Source organism: Paramormyrops kingsleyae, chromosome 3, assembly GCF_048594095.1.
Source record: "Paramormyrops kingsleyae isolate MSU_618 chromosome 3, PKINGS_0.4, whole genome shotgun sequence".
NCBI lineage: Eukaryota > Metazoa > Chordata > Actinopteri > Osteoglossiformes > Mormyridae > Paramormyrops > Paramormyrops kingsleyae.
In genome coordinates, this window is record NC_132799.1 from 5,526,126 (window position 1) to 5,544,308 (window position 18,183).

The window sequence follows — 18,183 nt, forward strand, 5'->3', positions numbered from 1 at the left end:
GGAACATTCCCTGAGCACTAACCGACGGGCCAGCAGCCCCAACGCAGAGCGCAGACCCAGACATGTCAGCTGGACGCCTGATTTATCGGCTGCATCCCGGCCTCAGAGAGAGACCTGATCTTTCTTCTAAGGAGCAATAAGTGAGTAATGGACTTGGGGGGGGGGGGGGGGGGTCTCACACTGATGTCAGAAGCCATCTGTGGGCTGTTCCCATCACCAGAGGTGTGGCACAGTACATGAGAAAATTCATCACAGATTTTGTCTACTCCCCTCCCAAAACTCCTAATATTTCCAAAATCTTATTCAGCACACTTATAATCGCTGACAAGGTCTTCAAACCAACTACCCCCCCCCCCCCCACTACAAACCAGTGAGAGCGTACCCCACCCTCACAAAACTTTCAACCTGCATGCTACGAACTCAGGGTTCATGTCAAATAAAGACATTTATGAATAGCGGGAGAACACAAATGATTTAAGGCAAATGCTTCAGATTATAAGCAGAAATTCATCCATTCATGTTCTGTAACCTCTTATCCTGTTCAAGATCATGGGGAGTTGGGAGCCGATCCACACGCCACACGCTCACACGCCACACACTCACACGCCTCACACGCCATACACTCACACGCCATACACTCACACATGTATGTACAGGTACACGATTTGGCAACTCCAATTAACCTCAGCATGTTTTTGGACTGGGGGGGGGAAACTGGAGTACCTAGAGGAAACACCACGAAGACACGGGGAGAACATGCAAACTCCACACATGGAACCCTGGTGGAGAGGTGCAAGGCGACAGTGCTAACCACTGCATCACAGTGCCCACCCCCCCAAAATATTTGTTCACAGGAACCAAATGCTGCTCCAGGACAGCTCCCGGGGTTAGGGTTAGCCAATTACCCATAATGCACAGGGGGATTCGGGTCTACAGGATGGGAGGAAAAGAAAAGAGGGAAAATAATTTGTCGGGGGGGGGGGGGGTGCTGAGAGGGAAGGAAGAGCAGCTGTCTGCTGATTTATAGAAAATGGCTACATTTCATCTTGGTTGGGGGGAGGACCAATCTAAGCAGAGAAGTCATGAATTAGCCTTAGCGGAGGAGGGCTGGGGTGTCTGTTCCGAGAGCAGCGTGTGTATAAACACGTGTCATTCCAACATTGACCCTATAACCCCAAATTTGTCAGTCACCGTTACGTATCGCTCTGCGAATCGACTGCGGTCGCATGTTCACACGCTCTGCAGGTTTTGATGGGGCAAGATACATTTCGGCACAGCAAACCGGTCTGGATGCCCATTTCAGCTTGTCTGTATCTCCACATTTTTAAAACACTAGCCTCTTGTGTTTTATTATAGAATTGGCTATACCGGAGCACTGTTATGGTAGCTGACGTGTGCTTGCAGCGGCTGACCGTGTGGTTACCCTGTGTTTCCCCGAGTGCTTGCAGCGGCTGACCATGTGCTTACCCTGTGTTTCCCATGTGCTTGCAGCGGCTGACCGTGTGCTTACCCTGTGTTTCCCATGTGCTTGCAGCGGCTGACCATGTGCTTACCCTGTGTTTCCCATGTGCTTGCAGCGGCTGACCGTGTGGTTACCCTGCGCTGAGCGTGTGGTTAAGTCAGCTGCCCGCCAGCGCTCTTACCGAAGCGCGCCTCCCTCTCCTGAAGCTCCCCCTTCAGGAGGCCGTGCTCCTCCTTCATCCTGGCCAGCTCCTGGCTGCTCCTCGCGCTCAGAGCCCGCAGTCTCTTGGCCAGAGCCTCCAGATGGTCCCGCTCCCCATACAGACACTTCATCTCCACCTTCACCTCCTTTGCGCTGGAGAAGTCGCCCCCTGCGCGGGAGACGGCCGGACATCAGCACAAATCGGATACAAATAAATCTTCAGGGCACCTTTAGACACAAATCACAAAGTGGCCACACCCAGTGTCCTTTGGGGGGGAATCTCAGGACATCATTCCCTCTGATTGCTTTTCACACTGAATAACTGCTGAATCAAGCAGGACCCGTGCAATAATACTTATGTCAATGTCTGTCTACTTATTTATCTTCCTAGTGCAATGCTTCCTGTACTCAATCATAATCATTCATCTATTTCTCACCATCTGTTATATACCAATTAAGTCAAGGTTTCTCAACCCAGTCCTCGGGGACCACCAGACGGTCCACGTTTTTGCTCTCTCCCAATTGGCAGGGAATTGGGAGAGAGCAAAAACATGGACCGTCTAGTGGTCCCCGAGGACCGGGTTGAGAAACCCTGAATTAAGTGATGTACAGAAATGGTTGTATGTGATACTGCGTATTGCCTATTTCTGTTCTTTTCAGTGGTAATCACAAACAATTTTCTCCTGGTTAAAAGTTTTCTGGTTCTGATAAACTACTGAATGGTGATTGGCTCAGCGGGCTAAGTCTCTGTGCCTGTGATTGGGTTGCCGGTTTGAGCCCCGGCCTCAACAGAACAGCCACATGTCCGTGGGCCCTTCAGCAAGGCCCTTAACCCCCAGCCCCAGGGGCACCGCATGTTGGTGACCCCCAAGCAGCGGAGAGCAAGCTGGGGTTGCTGAAGCATTCCAACGTACTTGTGCAAATGGTAAATAAAGGATTCACCATTAACACTAAAAATGCACCAAAAATATTTATTAATAACGATTTACCAATACTAAGTAACTACTAGTCAGTCCTGTTCCCAGCCACTGGATCATTTCTGTGGTCACATTCAGCACCCCCCCGCGGTAGGTCATAGGCCGGATGCAGCACAGCCAGAAGCCTCGTACGTCCATGAGGGAGGACAGACTCTCCCAGTCAGTTCATGTCGGGGGCACTACCTGAGATGGCGGCCATCTTGGCCTCGTGCAGAGCCAACAGCTGCGTCTCGCTCTCGCTGACCTTCCTCCGCAGACTGCTGCCCAGCTTCTGACTCATGACCACCTGGGGGGGGGGGGGGGGGGGGGGGAGTGGAGCTCCGATGAGCTACAGATCTGCATGGCGTCGGTCTGGGGCTGGAGGGGGTGCAGGAATGCGAAGCGGCACCCTTCCAAACAGCCGGACACACACAGGAAACGCTCACCGGGGCCTTTCACTGCTCCAAGTGCAACGTCAGGCTGGCAAAGGCTCAGCTTCCAGCCTCCCAGAATCCCCCCCCCCCCCCCCGATGGCTAAAGGACTGGGCAGGATGGTGACAGCAGAAGCCTGCAGATTCGGCAAGTTTGCCAGGTTCCCGCTGTCCAGCAAGGCCAAGCTCAGCCCGGTCCAGCGGTTACATACACAGCAAGGAAATCAGGCAGCACTGGGCAGAACTGGGACCGGATCACATGACAGCACCCTGCCATCGTATGCGGGGGGGGGGGGGTGCTCGCGATACCTCAGCTCGAGGGGCCACAGGAAACGCCAGGAGAACCAATCACTGCCTTCAACAGAATATCTCCCACATCAATGTGGCCTGGGCAGGGACTGGGAGCAGCATTCAGGCCTGTTCCATTCCAGAGGCACAATCAGGATTCCCCGGAGGCAGGTGCTCAGATCACCTGACTGACATCCTACACGGACATGCCTTGCCACTCATCTCCAGAAACTTGAGGGCAAGGTGATTTCACCGCCTCCTGGTTTGGGTGGGACACTGAGACCATAAGGCAGTCAGCGGGTCTGCCACCTACAAAGACAACCTGCTGTCACGCCCCCAGACCCAACCAACCAATCCCAGACCCCCCCTGGCAGGCTTACAGGAGTCTGACGCACTCGACTTTAACTCATTTGGCCACAGACAGTAGTTTGCATTGAGAAGATGACATTCTCCTTTCTAAAGGACCTTTGTTAAGGTCTGACAGCTTTGTTTACAGCATTCAAAGAAATACTTTTTTTAATGAACACTTTTTACCTATTTAAAAAGCGGCCTTTTCTTTCTGAAAGGCCCATTATCTGTGTTCAGTTCCAGGCCCTTCGTGCAGAGCTGCCCGCACCCATCAGAACCACTGAGTCACCGAGCGCTTTGACAGAAAGATGGGCAGCCCTGCGCCACGTAGGCGGGCCGTGCCCGGCAAGATGAATACGGGCGGGCCAGTCTCCACGGTGGCAGTTATTTTCTGCTACCAGTGGGTAGGTTAGTGTGACAGAACCTAGAGGACCGGGCCCCACTTCAAAGCGCTCCAGGAACAAGAGCAGAGAGAGCTTCTCATCCATGAGGTCAATCCATGACCTCTGACCTCTGGCACAGCTAACACCCATTGCATGGACAGAACGCCAGCTAGCCAGAAGCATGTCAACTGTTAAAACAGGCCACCCTGCTCAGTCCCATCACTGAGAGTCATACTGACGTCTCCATTCTTTGCAGAGCCCCCGATCCCAGGCCCACTTCCTCCTCCCCGTTAATACTGGTGCAAACAGCCCGCAGTAAGAAGAGCTAGCGAGAGACAGTGGAGCACCATCTGAAAACCCCGAGCCCACGCTTTCAGAGGACCCATTACCCGCAGAGAGGCGCTGAAGTGCCGCCGGGAGGGGATCCCGCTTTTATTCAGAGCTCAATTACCCATAATGCCCAGGGCCCGCTCAACGGCACATGCATCACACAGGCAGGGGGCTGCAGTAATGGAGGGAAGTGAGAGACAAAGTCTTACTTTAGCTGTAGCCTCTCTGATGGATGTGTTCAAGGCTTGTTCCCTCTCCTGCAGTCTGTGAGATGGGGGGGGGGGGGAACAAAAAAAAAACATATATAGGATTTAGTCTGGAATATATTCAGAATAGGCAACAGCAGGGACACAATGGAGTCAGGACTATGTTCCTGCATTCATGGTAATATGGGCTCGACGGCCACGATAAGCAGGCGTTTGATGGTTTACATGTGTAATATAATACATGAGATCAGTCTCAGTCACTCCAGCGTAATACGGCTTCACTTCCGGCACTTATCATATTAGGTTCTTGCTTTACCCGTTGTTGTCCTGCTTACACTCGTACCTGGGCTTTCACTGGAAGCTCAGCCTAGCCGTCCCTGGGCTTTCACTGGAAGCTCAGCCTAGCCGTCCCTGGGCTTTCACTGGAAGCTCAGCCTAGCCGTCCCTGGGCTTTCACTGGAAGCTCAGCCTAGCCGTCCCTGGGCTTTCACTGGAAGCTCAGCCTAGCTGCCCTTATGCCTCACTGACTCCTCGACAGCATGTATGTTTACAATGTGCTATTTGCCTCGTTTGTATGTTGCTTAAGAAAAAAAGTGATAAATATGTAAATGCAATAAATGCTACGGCGTCAGCTTCCGTGCTACTCCGAGATCGTTCAGAGTTATGCAAACTGCGCCCTTCCATAGCTACCATGAAATGTGTCTGACAGCAAATAACACCTGCATGGTCTGGACTGGGTATATAGACTGTGTACATGAACAGAAGGTTGCTGATTCGAATCCCATGACTGGCAGATTGATGCCACTGTCAGGTGTCCCCCCCCCGTCCCCCCCCCCCAGTACTTCAGGGGCTCTGCATGTACAATGACTATGGAGGTACAGCATTAAAATCAAACTCACTCGCTCTGCATATCATATCCACATGGAACTTTTTTTTTCTTGGAAAATGTCATTACTGCGAATACATCGAGTCCAGGCATTACGCATTTTGGACTAGCTGAACTGCTGACGTGTGTGAAGGTCTTGCTAATTCAGAATCACAGTTATATATTCATGTTCTGGGCTTCATACCACCACTTGCTGTGATCGATGAGGTCTCAAGCTACAATTTCAGGGAGATACTTTCCAGACGGATCCAATTTTAAAGGAACGGAGGACTGATGGATCTAATGCGAAACTCTACAAGATGACTCAATGGGGCAGATAATTAGCAAAGCAGTTATGGTCTGATGTACACAGGGAGTTAACCAGGACCACCTTTTAGTAGCACTCCTCAATACAGCACCGTCATATCAACCAACCTCTCCAGTTCGGTGCACTGAGCAGATAACTCCACCTGCTGGACGGAAGAAGTACTGCACGCTTGCCACAATCCAGGAGCCCATCAAGGGCCAGAAATGCCAAATCAATACACCATGTCATTTATCTCAGCTCGCAAGCCCAGTTCTAATAAACATCACATATTAACTGACTTTACAGTGAGAAACATACTTTTCTCCAGAGCACTTTGACACAGAGGGGGATGAAGTTACACCAAATCTTTGAGGACAAACAAGAACGATAATTCACAGCCTCTGACAGGCTGAAAGGTAGCAAATCACTCTCCATTATGCTGACTCAAAAGCCATTAACTTCAACAGGCGAGTCAGTGTCGAGGGAGGAGAAATTTGCTTTCAGGACAAGGAATAAAAATTCATATTGCTGACACAAGGCTGCAGGAGGTTTAGTCTCATTTGCAGAAGGGAGCGGGGGGGGGGGGTGGAGGGGGGGGGGGGGGCGTGCATGATTAAAAATACAGCAGGGTAATCTGATGTTTAAAAACGTGTAGAAAAATATGCTGCTTCCACTGTCTTCACGCACGGGATCCAGCAGGATTCCCAGCTTCTTTTAAGAGACAGAGGGAGGAAAAGAAGGTTAAAGTGGGGGGGGGGGGGGGGGGGGGGGTGGGTGCTGGTGTCCCCCCCCGCCAGGTGACAGTGACAGGGCATGATGGTTTTACCCAATCAGAATGAATGAAACAATAGTCAGGAAATGGATTTAACCAGAGTGTGTTTCAACTGTGTGGCTTCTCTGACTCCTCCAGTCAACTGGACCATCCATGGGTTTATGTGGCTGGTTCTTAATGCTGATTGGCCCAGCGAGACTGATACAGGTTCTGATTGGCCCGGGGGTTTACCTGAGCACGGCCAGGGGCCTGAGAGTGCAGAGCTGCGCACGGTGCTCTGATGTCACCGTGTCCTCCAGCGCCCGGCCGAGCTCGTGTAGCTGGGCGGGGCTACAGTGCCACAAGGCCGGCCCTTCGTCCTCTTCGCCCCCCAGTAGCCGCTCCTCCTGCAGGAGCTCCCGTTCCAGTTGCGTGCTCCTCTGTCGCAGGCTGGCCAGCCGCCGCTGCAGCTCCTGCATCTCCTCCTGCAGTGGGTCCCCATGTACCCCATTTAGCTCCTACAGCACCCTAAATGTGACTGTTGCAGCACCTAGAACCTGGAAGACCTCATGCTTGCAGACCCAGTAGCACCGGGGCAGCCAGTTGCCACAGCTCTGAAGGTCTTGCAGTTCCACAGTACATCAAATCATGGTTAGATGCAACTTTGCGAGTATCTGCTACAAGCCTAGGGGGTCGTTACCTCGACCAGCCGCTTCTCCTTGAGCAGATGGTCTCTCCACAGTAGGGGGCACTGAGCACCTTCCTGGCCCGATGACAAAGCTCCCTTCTGGCCTTCATGGGAACCGGCGCCCTCTCTGTCCATCACAAAACATGCAGGCTTCACTGCAGAGGACTATCGAGGCTGGACCCGGGTCATCCTACACCACACCAGAACCTTAAGCAATGCTGACATGGTCTACAGAGGGGATAAGGACATTAAGTCCCCCCCCCCCCCAGGAACCAGGGACAACAGAGGGACACATACTCCCAAATACTTAATTTGGCTTAATTCGTCGTCACCCCCCCCCCCCCCCCAAAAAAAAAAAAAAAACTCCCACATTTAAATTAAATTGTATCCTCCAGTATCAAACTCTCCCCTATGCCTTTGTCCCCCCCAAATATGTACAAATAGGACAAATTAAAACAGAATACAAGCAGTATGCAACTGTACTCAGAGACACAATCTAAACTGCATCCGATTCAGAGGCTCAACCAGAAAAGTAATTTCTTCCTTAATAGATTAAAACAGTAAATATTCTAAGTATTTTCTTTTAATTATTATTTTGATGACTTTGCACATTATAACAAAATGTTTATTCTATTATAAACAGGTATTATCACAGTAAATGAGTCCAATAGGAGCACTGTTAAACTCCCGCCCCCCCCCCCCCCATCCACCACGACTGGTACCTGCTGCCCACCGCTGCCCGCTGCTGGGCACTGCGCACGGCGACCAGCAGGCGCTCCAGGAGGCGGGACACAGAGGGGTGCTTGGAGGGCAGGCCCAGCACCAGCGTGCTCCTCTCCTGCCGCAGCTCATCCAGTTTCCTCCCGAAACGCTCCGCTGCAGGAGCAGACGTGCATCAAACAGGAAGGGGAGGGGCAAAGGGTCGGGGGGCATGGAGGTCGGATCAGATTGGAGCCTCTGACTTCAATGTCTATGCCACAGTACCGTAATTCTGGCCTTGCAGGGTCAGTTTGCAGATTTTCCTGCTCAGACAAATCTACTTGCTAGTTGCATACTTGCTAATTAACTGATCAGGATGTGTTTGAGCAAGCAAATCTGCAAACTGAGAACCGGAACTGCGGAACACTGGTCTATGCTGTGAAGAAGCAAGATATCAAAGACCGCCGAACTCAAATGCAGACTTTACAATTGGGGCATAATATGCAACCTGCACCAGCAGGGGGTGCAGTAGTTAAAGAAACCATTTCAAAACCAGGAGATGAACAGGACAGCTTGGTGTGGACTTGACCACTATGTCTATTTTTAGGTAACAACGGAAACGCAAGTTTCTTTATCTTGTCTATACTTTGGTGAGTCAGCCAGGAATTCGCTGGAGGTCAGATGCAGTCAGAGTCAATCTGTCTGGACGTTGGTCTGATGCACCATTTAGGACAGAAAATGAATCCTCAAAGAACCATCAGAGCAGAATTTAAGAAGACCAAAATTTATGCTGACGACCAAGATCAGTAAACCGGATCACAAGATTGATAAAAAGTCTATTAAGGCCCAATCAAGGCCCAGGCGGAGAGAGGTGTCTGGACCAGCTCTGGATTTAGGAGAGATCTGACAGCTGTCAGCCTCTGCTAGCAAGCAGAATGTGAGGCTTCATTTAAAAACAAAGGTTCGATTAATGGACCGTTGTGTTTCCAATTAATGCTAATGCTGGATATTAACTGAGAAAATGGTCAAAGGGACTTAAAGCAGCAAAATTTGAATTTAATACCAGTATAATTCTGGGGGAGTGTGGAATACACTTATATATGCAAATGTTTTAGGGCAAGTCAAGGGCAAGGAATTAGAATGACTGACTCTCAGGTGAGACTAACATGTGACTTCAGGGTCGTAACCTTCAGGCCAAAGCCCGAGGGCTGCTCCACCCAACAGAATCTTCAGATCTAAATATGTCTATGAATAAAGACAGGATGTGCTTATTGTCCAAGGGAGAGGGTTAGAGTGACTGTCATTGGCAGCGAGGACAACCAGGGGCGGAGAAAAACATAGGCGACAGCCCCGGGTCCCGGCAAACACCAGGGCCCGGCTCCGGCTCAGAAACAAGGAAACGGTTAATTAGATCAGTGACACCTGAGAGTTCGTGTCCCCTAGATATTTTAATCTGCCCCTGTGGACGATGCACAGTCACAGTCTGTCTGAAAGGGGGGGGGGGATACCCATCAGAAGCCCCCTGGGAATTTAGGCTGCAAACTGGTGTGACATCACTCCCACCTGCACGTATGGGAAGTGTTTTTGGCAAGTAAAACATCATCAGTATTGACAGAAGCTTGTGCAAACCAAGGTTAAGACAATGGTAAGTGTGAAAAAGTGAGGATGGAGTAATATATGAAGATCAGGCTGGAGATCACACACACAGATGTCACCATCATGACAAGCATGTCCCCCCCCCCCCTATCTACGAGCAGGGTGGCAAATACAATCTAGAACTTTCTGCAGCTCTAAGACAAGGACTTACGAGTGTTAGAGTACCGGGGAGGTGAGAGCTTCTCCGAGCTGGTGCGCCCCTCCCCAGCGAGGCTGATGCCCCCCCCCCTTACCTGTGTCATAGTCGTCTTCCAGCACTGCCTTCTGCTGTAGGCCTTGCAACTTCATCATCAAGGACTCGATCTGGGGGCAAGAGACGACGAGGGAGACAGAGAACAAAATCACCCACATCACCGTAACACACTCAGCAGCAGCGTTTATCACCCAAGGTTTGGGGGCCCCCTTTTGGCCACAGACAGTTACTACAAGAGGGGAGGGCCCAGCAACAACAAACCTGCCCGTGCATGCACTTTGGTTCCCAGGACACTGATAATCAGGTACACGATTACAAGATAATCACTATGGAGAGCAGATACAAGATATTAAACCAACACCATGCTGTATTGCATAATGGGTTAGAGGATGAACAGAGAGATACGTTTAATGACATGCGTGTTACACATTCCGCATGCAGGAGGGTGGGGCGGATTAGCCGGGGCGACCCCGTGTTCGGCTCCCCACCTTGGCACTGGTCTGATTTCCCTGCAGGCATTTCTGCAGGACGCCCTCGTACTTCTTGGCCAGGGCCTCCCAGCCGCGGTCACCGCAGGGCACGGCGCTCTCGTAGCCCGAGGTGACGGAGGAGCCCGAGGTGGAGTCAGAGGAGGAGTCGGCCGACAGGGAGGAGGCGGCCTCGGCATCCACAGAGCCGGCGTCGGAGTCAGGGAGACAGTCCCTGGAGTGGGCGGAGCTTGAGGCCGCACCGGCCAGGCATCCCGGACCACTGCATGGCAGGACCACAGCCCCTCCCCACAAATCTCTGCTAAATGAGCGCCTCGGAGTCCCACCTGCTTCTGAGGCAGCAGGCTGGGAACCTGAGAGTCTAAACGAGCAGCCACTGACATCAGTGACGGGTCCTGATTGGCCCAGCGAAACACACACAGGTGCTGATTGGGCCGGGGGGACCGATATGGGTTCTGATCGTGCAGGGGAACCTGGACAAGCATCCATCCCTTGGCTGCCACTAAGAGAGAGTCTGATGAAGCTGAAACTGGAGTTAAACTGCTCCCGATGAGGTGAGCTCTGAATATCCTTCACGGGTTTCGGAGAATGAGGGCCCAGGTGATACCCCCGATTAGGTGCTTCCCTGGGGGTAGGCCTGCAGGCCTCCTGGGGGACTGTGGAGAGTGAAATCCCACTGTTAAGGCACAGGCTGGGCTTGAAGACTTCACTGGAAGGAGGATGGGTCAGCTTCAGTGGGCCGGACTGCACAGCAGTGCGATGGCTGTCATTCACAGCGCGGCAAGCCTCCCCATTGGTCAAACTGAGGCTCTGGCCCTCCCCTTCGATTGCACTCCATGAATGTCGATGCAGATCCGGCCTCATATACCCCGGCCTCCTGGGAAGCCTCTTTCGGGAGCCTCGACCTGCTGGCACCGTGACCCGACCACCTGCTGCGAGAGGGATTAACTATCAGTCAGGCTGGGACAAGCAGTGCTTTGTGAAGGAAACAGGCGTAGCTGCACACAACAGCACGGGACACTAAGAGACAATCCGACCTCTACATTTACCAGTATCCAAACTCAACCGGCCCCAAAATCCAGTTTCAGATGTCGCCCATGGTTACCTGCGGCGAGTCCACTTTTCTCCAAAGGTACAACGGCATTTCCCGAACCCTGGACCCGTTGCCTGTGTAAGGACCCTAAAGGCAGGGATGGGACTCCGTATCCCAGAGCCATCTGAACATCTCCACTGCTCTCCTCAGCAAGCAGACAGCAGGGACCAAGAAGTATTTTGTTTGATGAATTCCTGGTTTTAGTGGGAAGGTGCCATCTGCGTGTTTGTTTCGTAACATCCTGTAGTGTGGTGTGCGGTGTGCGGTGTGTGTGTGTGTGTGTGTGTGCAGTTCCCCTTTGCCTCTCCTAAGATAATATCATGTCTCACCTGGGAACACTGAAAATAGCAGGGACATTCCACTGAGCTTCCCCACCATCTACTCCCCCCCAAACGCCACCACCCCCCATGAGAACAGCAGTGCCATTCAGAGCCACAGACATGGGATAAGACCCGCTATGGCTTTGGGGGTGGGCTGGGGAAGGGGACAGAGGGATCATTCACTGTCACCACAGTCACAGCTGGGGGTGGCGGCTGCAGAGAAGCCCTGTGATGCGCTGGTGACCGGCACACGAGCCAGCGACGACTAACAGACCCCCAAACGCACCCCACAGCCGCTCCCAGTCCGCTGCACTGGGAGGGCAACGATCTCTCAGACAGCCACACGACAGGAAGCTCATCCTGTGGGGCGAGACGTCACAGCAAACCCCCCCCCAGACCAGCCGGCACCCCCCCCTCCCCCATCAAAGACACACCCTCAGTGGATACCAAACCACAGGCCCCACACCAAAACCTGATCTGGAAAACACATGCCAGGCAAATTAGACCCCAAAAAGCACCCCCCCCCCCCGAATAGGATTACCCTAGAGCCACTCTTTCCATTTTAGGAAAAAGGAAATGCCAGAGACACCCCCCATTGTGTCTTGCTTTGCGTCCTGTTACAGCCCCAGTCAGAGAGTCTCGCTGGGATTCGATAAAAACGGACCCGCCCCAGTTATGGTATTTTCAGGTCCCCGCACTGCCGCCTTTAACGTCAGACAAGCGACACAGACTCACTTCTCCGTGTCCTGTAGTGTGTCAGCCCCTCCCCCTCCACGGGGATCGCAGAGAGGCAACTCTTCAGGGCCCCCTGTGGTTACACAGGCTGTCCCCGGACCCGCTCGGCGGTCCAGGTGAGTGGTGAGCTTGCCGAAGGGCGTCAGGGGCTCCCCCGTGTCGCCCCACCGGAGCGTCAGCAAAGGCAGCGGCTACCCGGCGTCCCGCACGTCAAGAGCAGCGAATCGCAGCGCAGGAAGTGAAAGCTGTACATATTTCTGCCAAACCTTCCCCTTTTTCCCCCCCCATCTGTCCTTCCTGCAAGCAGAAGCGGCAGTGGGGGGGTCACGCGGAGCGCTCACTTCCTCCGAGGGCGCTTTGCACCTCCTCCCCACACCTCCACCACAGCCTCAATGCTCTAACGTTACCGGAAAATGCAGGGCAGGACAGGAGGCCTGGTCCAGGATGCCAGAAGAACTTCAAAGGGTAGAAGGTGCTGTGAAGGTCTGCTGAAGGTGGCACCTATGTTAACACTGCCACATCACCAACAGACGGGGGGGGGGGGGGGGAGGTAGCGCAATAGCAGTTCGGCCCAAATGACACCCTTAGCAAGCTTAACCCTCCCCCCCAACCAAAAAAGAAAAATTATTCACCACCCAATTTCATGCCCTTAGAAGGTGCCTTCCTGATCAACTGCTCATCTTGCAGGACCTTGCTCAGGGACCTAATGATGTCAAAGGTGGGACTCGAACCCATGATCTCTTGGTCCAGAGGCAAGCATCCTAACCACTAGATCACCAACACCCTTGCTGACCATCAACAGAACATTACCATGGCCGCCTCTTTAAGCCGATGTCCCCGGTGACTCATGTCCGCAGTTTCCCTACAGCACACACACACTTCCCTCCCCCGAGCCAAACCACGATCCCGAACCCTGAGCAGCTGGGGAGCGACTGGACCAGCATACGGGCTCCGTGCTGGAACGCCATCAAACCGCGCAAACCGTTACCAAGGCAGCGCGTGCAGAGCAGAGCGGAGGCTGACTTTGAAAGTAAACAGCAAAACTGCATCTCCATGGCGACTCCCCCCCCCGTGCTCAGGAGAGCACCATGACAGCTCAGGGCTTGGCCATCCTATCATTCCCTGGGACATCTGGCGTGTCCCATAGCCACACATTACCGCCCCACCTGTTACTGTCACACATGCAAGAAATGCATCCAAAACAGCTGCACACACGAATGATATTGGACACAAAGTTTGTTTCGACTGTTCCGAACTTTACATCAATGGCAAACAAACACGGAAATGTTTACTGCACAAAATGGCTACAGTTCAGACCTTTTGTTTAGGGAACCGTGTTAACAGATGGCCAGGAAGTACTCGCACAGGTCTGGACATCCTCTGGCAGAAGTTCATAAGAAAATAAAAAGATCGGCCATTTGAGATTGAAAAGACATTTTGACTAGGCTTTTTGTGTGTGTGTGTGTGTGTGTTTGACGGGGGGGGGGGGGGGCTAGGCTGGGCTACACAGCCTGAGATGTGAGATCCCTGGGATGCCAGACAGGCCTGCTGTCGATCACTTCACAGCTCGGTGCTCAGCACAGAACATATCGCGCCCAAGTGCCTCCATCCCTCAAGAAGCAGGGCGAATAACACAGTGTAAAGCATAAACAGTGCAGCGGAAAGCCGGTTATATTTTAAAATTTCTTAAATAAACATCCTGTTTATTACTAATGCCATCCAAATAGCCATTTTGTTAATTTTGTATAAAACTAACGATTTTTCGGATGTGAGCACATTTATCAAAACTCATTTTCAATTCTTAATAGTCTAAAACAAAGCTGATACAGTCTACTTTCATGTGTATGAAGGGACATCGGAGGAAATACCATTACATAATAGTCTAAGCGGAGCGTTTGGACCGATGCCTGTTCGGTGCAGGAATCACGGGTTTCTGCACCACATCCATGTCTAAGGCCGCCGGTACGGAAACAGTTCCGCTTCGCCGACTAGTCGGTTTAGGGAGTAAATAAGCCGTTTTATTATTGTTGTAATGAAGACGCTGAATTAATAAACTGAACCCAAACACGGATTTAACGCTGCGGCGAACAAACACATTCATGAGATTTAGACTATAATGGAAAACGTCACGTGAATGTAATCAACGCATTAAGGGAGATTTTAAGGGAAAGTTGCCCGGCACTAACACGCCAGCAACTCCAAAGCTTAGATTACTTCCCTAAAACTGCAGATTTGTTTAACAATTACTGAAGTCCCAGTATAACTTATCAGATCACAACTTTTTGGACGGGTCTTTTAAAATAATAAACTAAGACCTTTAAAACTAAATAGGTATACATATACAGGCAAATTTATGAATGTTATTAAACGATATACATTTTAAAAAATCTAACAATATGCATGCTACACTGACACGTGTTATATGGAATAATGATTAACAACTAGTCAGTGTCACATTAGACGGTGATAGTCATGCTGATCACAAATAGCATTTATTAACATTTATAGGCTTCCTGCTACTTTCAGACACTTTGTGGGTATTTTGTACAGGATTGATGCTTACCTCTCCTCATCTCCGGGTGCGGCGGGAGGGCAGCGCTGTCAGCCCCGGAGGCGTTCGGGGGCCACGTCCCCAGCCGTACCATCCCGGCAAACATGGCTTCGGGTAAGAATGTAAACCACCCCACGGTCCAGACGCTTCAGACGGCGAGCTGGGTGAGATGTGACATTTTCCCAAACACGGACTGCCCCTCGGCCGAAACAAAGCGGCAGATCTCCGTTCCTCCAGCTGAAGTCATTTCCGTTTCGTTGGAGAAAGCGTTTCCCTTCAAAACTGTTTCCAAAGCACACGCCTCCCGTTTCTGTGAGGGGGGGCTGCTAACGGGTCGCTTATGCGATGCGGCCCCACAAGCCGCGTTTCCACACCGGCTCCCGTTCCCACACCGGCTCCCGTTCCCCCGTCGCAAACATCGGCAACGTCATATTAATCCCCGCAGGACTGAAGGCTTTTCATCAACAGCCTAACATTATGAAAACCTAAAAAGAAAACGAAATATTCAGGGAGTGACTATTCAAATAGGAAAAAAGTAATGCAATCCAAGGGATTCTGGGGGGAAAACAGGCCCCTTTAATTACTGTGGCGGTGATACACCGTTATGTCTCCTGTTGCAATGGGCAAAGATCCTGCTCCTCCTTGATCTGGTGAAAACCGACTCCCGCTGTCCGCGGGGTTCACCGATCGGCTAAGCAGCAGCTTTCACTATAGGTGCTGTAATTAATACCCTCCTTCTATATCCCGGTCCCTTCTCTTTAAATCTATCGGGTATTGCTTTGCCTTTGTAGCTGTACTTTGTGTTCCTGGTAGTTCCTTCTCGGTTGATGAAGAAAAAAAAAAAGTGTAAAAAAAAAAAAAAAACGACCGCTTTCCATAACCAATTCCAGTTTCACATTTCAGTAGTTTCTGGGTAATGTATGTAAACCGTTCTGTGTCGGAATAACGCCCACCGCAGATAGGCGGGAACATAATGGTCAGGTCAATCAAGACATTAATAAAAAACATATTATTGTGAAAATGCGCTAGATAAATAAATTGAATTTAATTGAATTAAAGGATATTATGGAAACTAAACTGGACAATTAGGAGACATTTAAATGTGGTCGCTGTGGCGGTACATTGACATTACTGAGCGTGTAAAGAACACGCCGTACCACATCGAGCACCTTCTGCTGGGTGATTATCTGGAGACCACACCTGCAATCAAAGTGCAGTAGCTCACCTTGAACCGGTTCAGCTGTCTGTCGTGGGCGTGGTAGGAAGCAGACCTGCATGGATTGATGATAAGCATATGAAATATGCTGGCTGTTAATTAAACCATCCTGACAGGACGTTCATGTTGCCGCCATGAGAGAATGCTGTTGTACCCATTTGTTTTACACCGCACAATACGTTGTTTGCCTAAAAATACACTATATGGACAAAAGTATTGACACTTGGCCATTTCACCTACAGAACTTTTATGACGTCCCATTCTACACCCATAGGCATCAATATGGAGCTGGTCCCCCCTTTGCAGATATAACAGCTGCCACTCTTCTAAAAAGGCTTTCCACAAGTTTATGGAGTGCGTCTGTGGGAATTTCTGCTTATTCATCCACAAGAGCATTTGTGAAATCAGGCACTGATGTTGGACATGACAGCCTGGTTTGCAATCTCTGTTCTCGTTCATCCCAAAGGTGTCCGATGGGGTTGAGGTTCAGGGCTCTGTGTGGGCCAGTCAAGTTCTTCCACACCAAACTCACCCAACAATGTCTTCATGGACTTGCTTTGTGTACTGGAACAGTCACTCTTGAACTGGAAAGAGCCTTCCCCAAACTGTTCCCACAAAGTTGGAAGCATATAATTCTCCAAAATGTCTTGCTAGAATTGTCTTGAATGTCTTGAAGCATTAAGAGTTTCCTTCACTGGAACTAAGGGGTCTAGCTAAACCCCTGCTAAACAACCCCATACCATTATCCCTCCTCCACCAAACTTTACAGCTGGCACAATGCAGTCAGGCAGGTAACATTCTCCTAGCATCCACCAAACCCAGACTAGGCCATCAGACTGCCAGACAGAGAAGCATCACACTACAGAACACATTTCCACTGCTCCAGATTCCAGTGGCGGTGTGCTTTACACCATTCCATCCGATGCTTGGCCTGGTGCTTGGTGACGTGAGGCTTGAATGCAGCTGCTCTGCCATGGAAGCCCATTCCATGAAGCTCCCGGCATCGTTTTTGTGTTTAGGTTAATGCCAGAGTTTTGAATTCTCCAGTTACTGAGTCAACAGAGCATCGCCGACTCTTACGCACTGTGCACCTCAGCACCCCACAGCCCCGCTCTGTTACTGTACGTGGTCTGCACTTCGTGGCTGAGTTTCTGTTGTTCCTAAACATTTCCACTTTGCAATAATACCACTTACAGTTGACCATAGAATGTCTAGCAGGGGAGAAATTTCACGAACTGGGTCAGTTGTCCCTGGGTCTTAGGTCAAGGGGGGCAAAAGAGCCCTATAACCTTTAAATAATCGTGGGATATATAGCATAGCGGGGGTCGAAGAGGTGAACACGTACCTCTCCGTTTTTCTGTATTAAACCTAGTGAACGGCATTACGAGTCGTGAGCTTTATTGCAAGGACGCTCTCCTACAGCCATCATGCAGGTGTCGGCCTACATAAGACCGTGGACAGTCCTGAGATGTGTCTGCAACACAATCGAGCTAATCGGCGGTAACCAGACACTAGATGGAGGGTGTTTTGTGACAATATTCAATAAATAAACTGTCATTTAAATGATTGTTTAAATTACAATTTAAATGATACCAGCAACCATTAAAAAAAAGCTGTCAAAGTGATGACGGTTAAGCTGTCCCATCACATAATGTTAGCTATAGCTAAACATATTTAATATATTAATGATAAAAATGGGGCATATCGTGACCTCGTTATAATATATCGTGGGAATGAATTACAGCGGTCCCTCTGCATCCACGTTTCCGCAGTCTACCATTTCGCCACACGATGGCAGAATGTTATAGTTTTAGGATTTTCTTTGGTCCCATACCTGTTTCAAGACGTCGCTGAAGACTATCAAATGATTTTATTCGGAAGGCAAATATTTTCTCAAAATGGAAGAAAAGACAGGGTTCAAAACTGTAAGTCAGATGCCGTATTACTTAAAGATAAATAATGCGCACAGCTGCAGAAGAGCCTGAAGCTTTCGTGGGAACGGTTCCAAGTCTTGCC

General features: G+C 50.6%; 1 protein-coding gene across 2 annotated transcripts in view; it reads right to left on the reverse strand.

Moving 5' to 3' along the window:
• Positions 1–15,821, reverse strand: part of disc1 (DISC1 scaffold protein) — a 32,934-nt gene extending 17,113 nt beyond the window's left edge. The window contains exons 1-9 of one of the 2 annotated variants that reach the window (XM_072709482.1): positions 14,964–15,821; positions 10,253–11,184; positions 9,805–9,874; positions 7,939–8,092; positions 7,229–7,343; positions 6,781–7,013; positions 4,609–4,663; positions 2,824–2,926; positions 1,644–1,832 (exon numbers count right to left, since the gene is read on the reverse strand). In XM_072709482.1, coding sequence (XP_072565583.1) covers positions 1,644–1,832; positions 2,824–2,926; positions 4,609–4,663; positions 6,781–7,013; positions 7,229–7,343; positions 7,939–8,092; positions 9,805–9,874; positions 10,253–11,184; positions 14,964–15,057 — 1,945 coding nt within the window. In that variant the 5' untranslated portion in view covers positions 15,058–15,821. Of the gene's footprint in view, positions 1–1,643; positions 1,833–2,823; positions 2,927–4,608; positions 4,664–6,780; positions 7,014–7,228; positions 7,344–7,938; positions 8,093–9,804; positions 9,875–10,252; positions 11,185–12,400; positions 12,904–14,963 lie in introns of those variants that run through there. The other variant, XM_072709481.1, reaches the window with a different exon arrangement.
• Between the last annotated feature and the right edge of the window lie 2,362 nt (positions 15,822–18,183).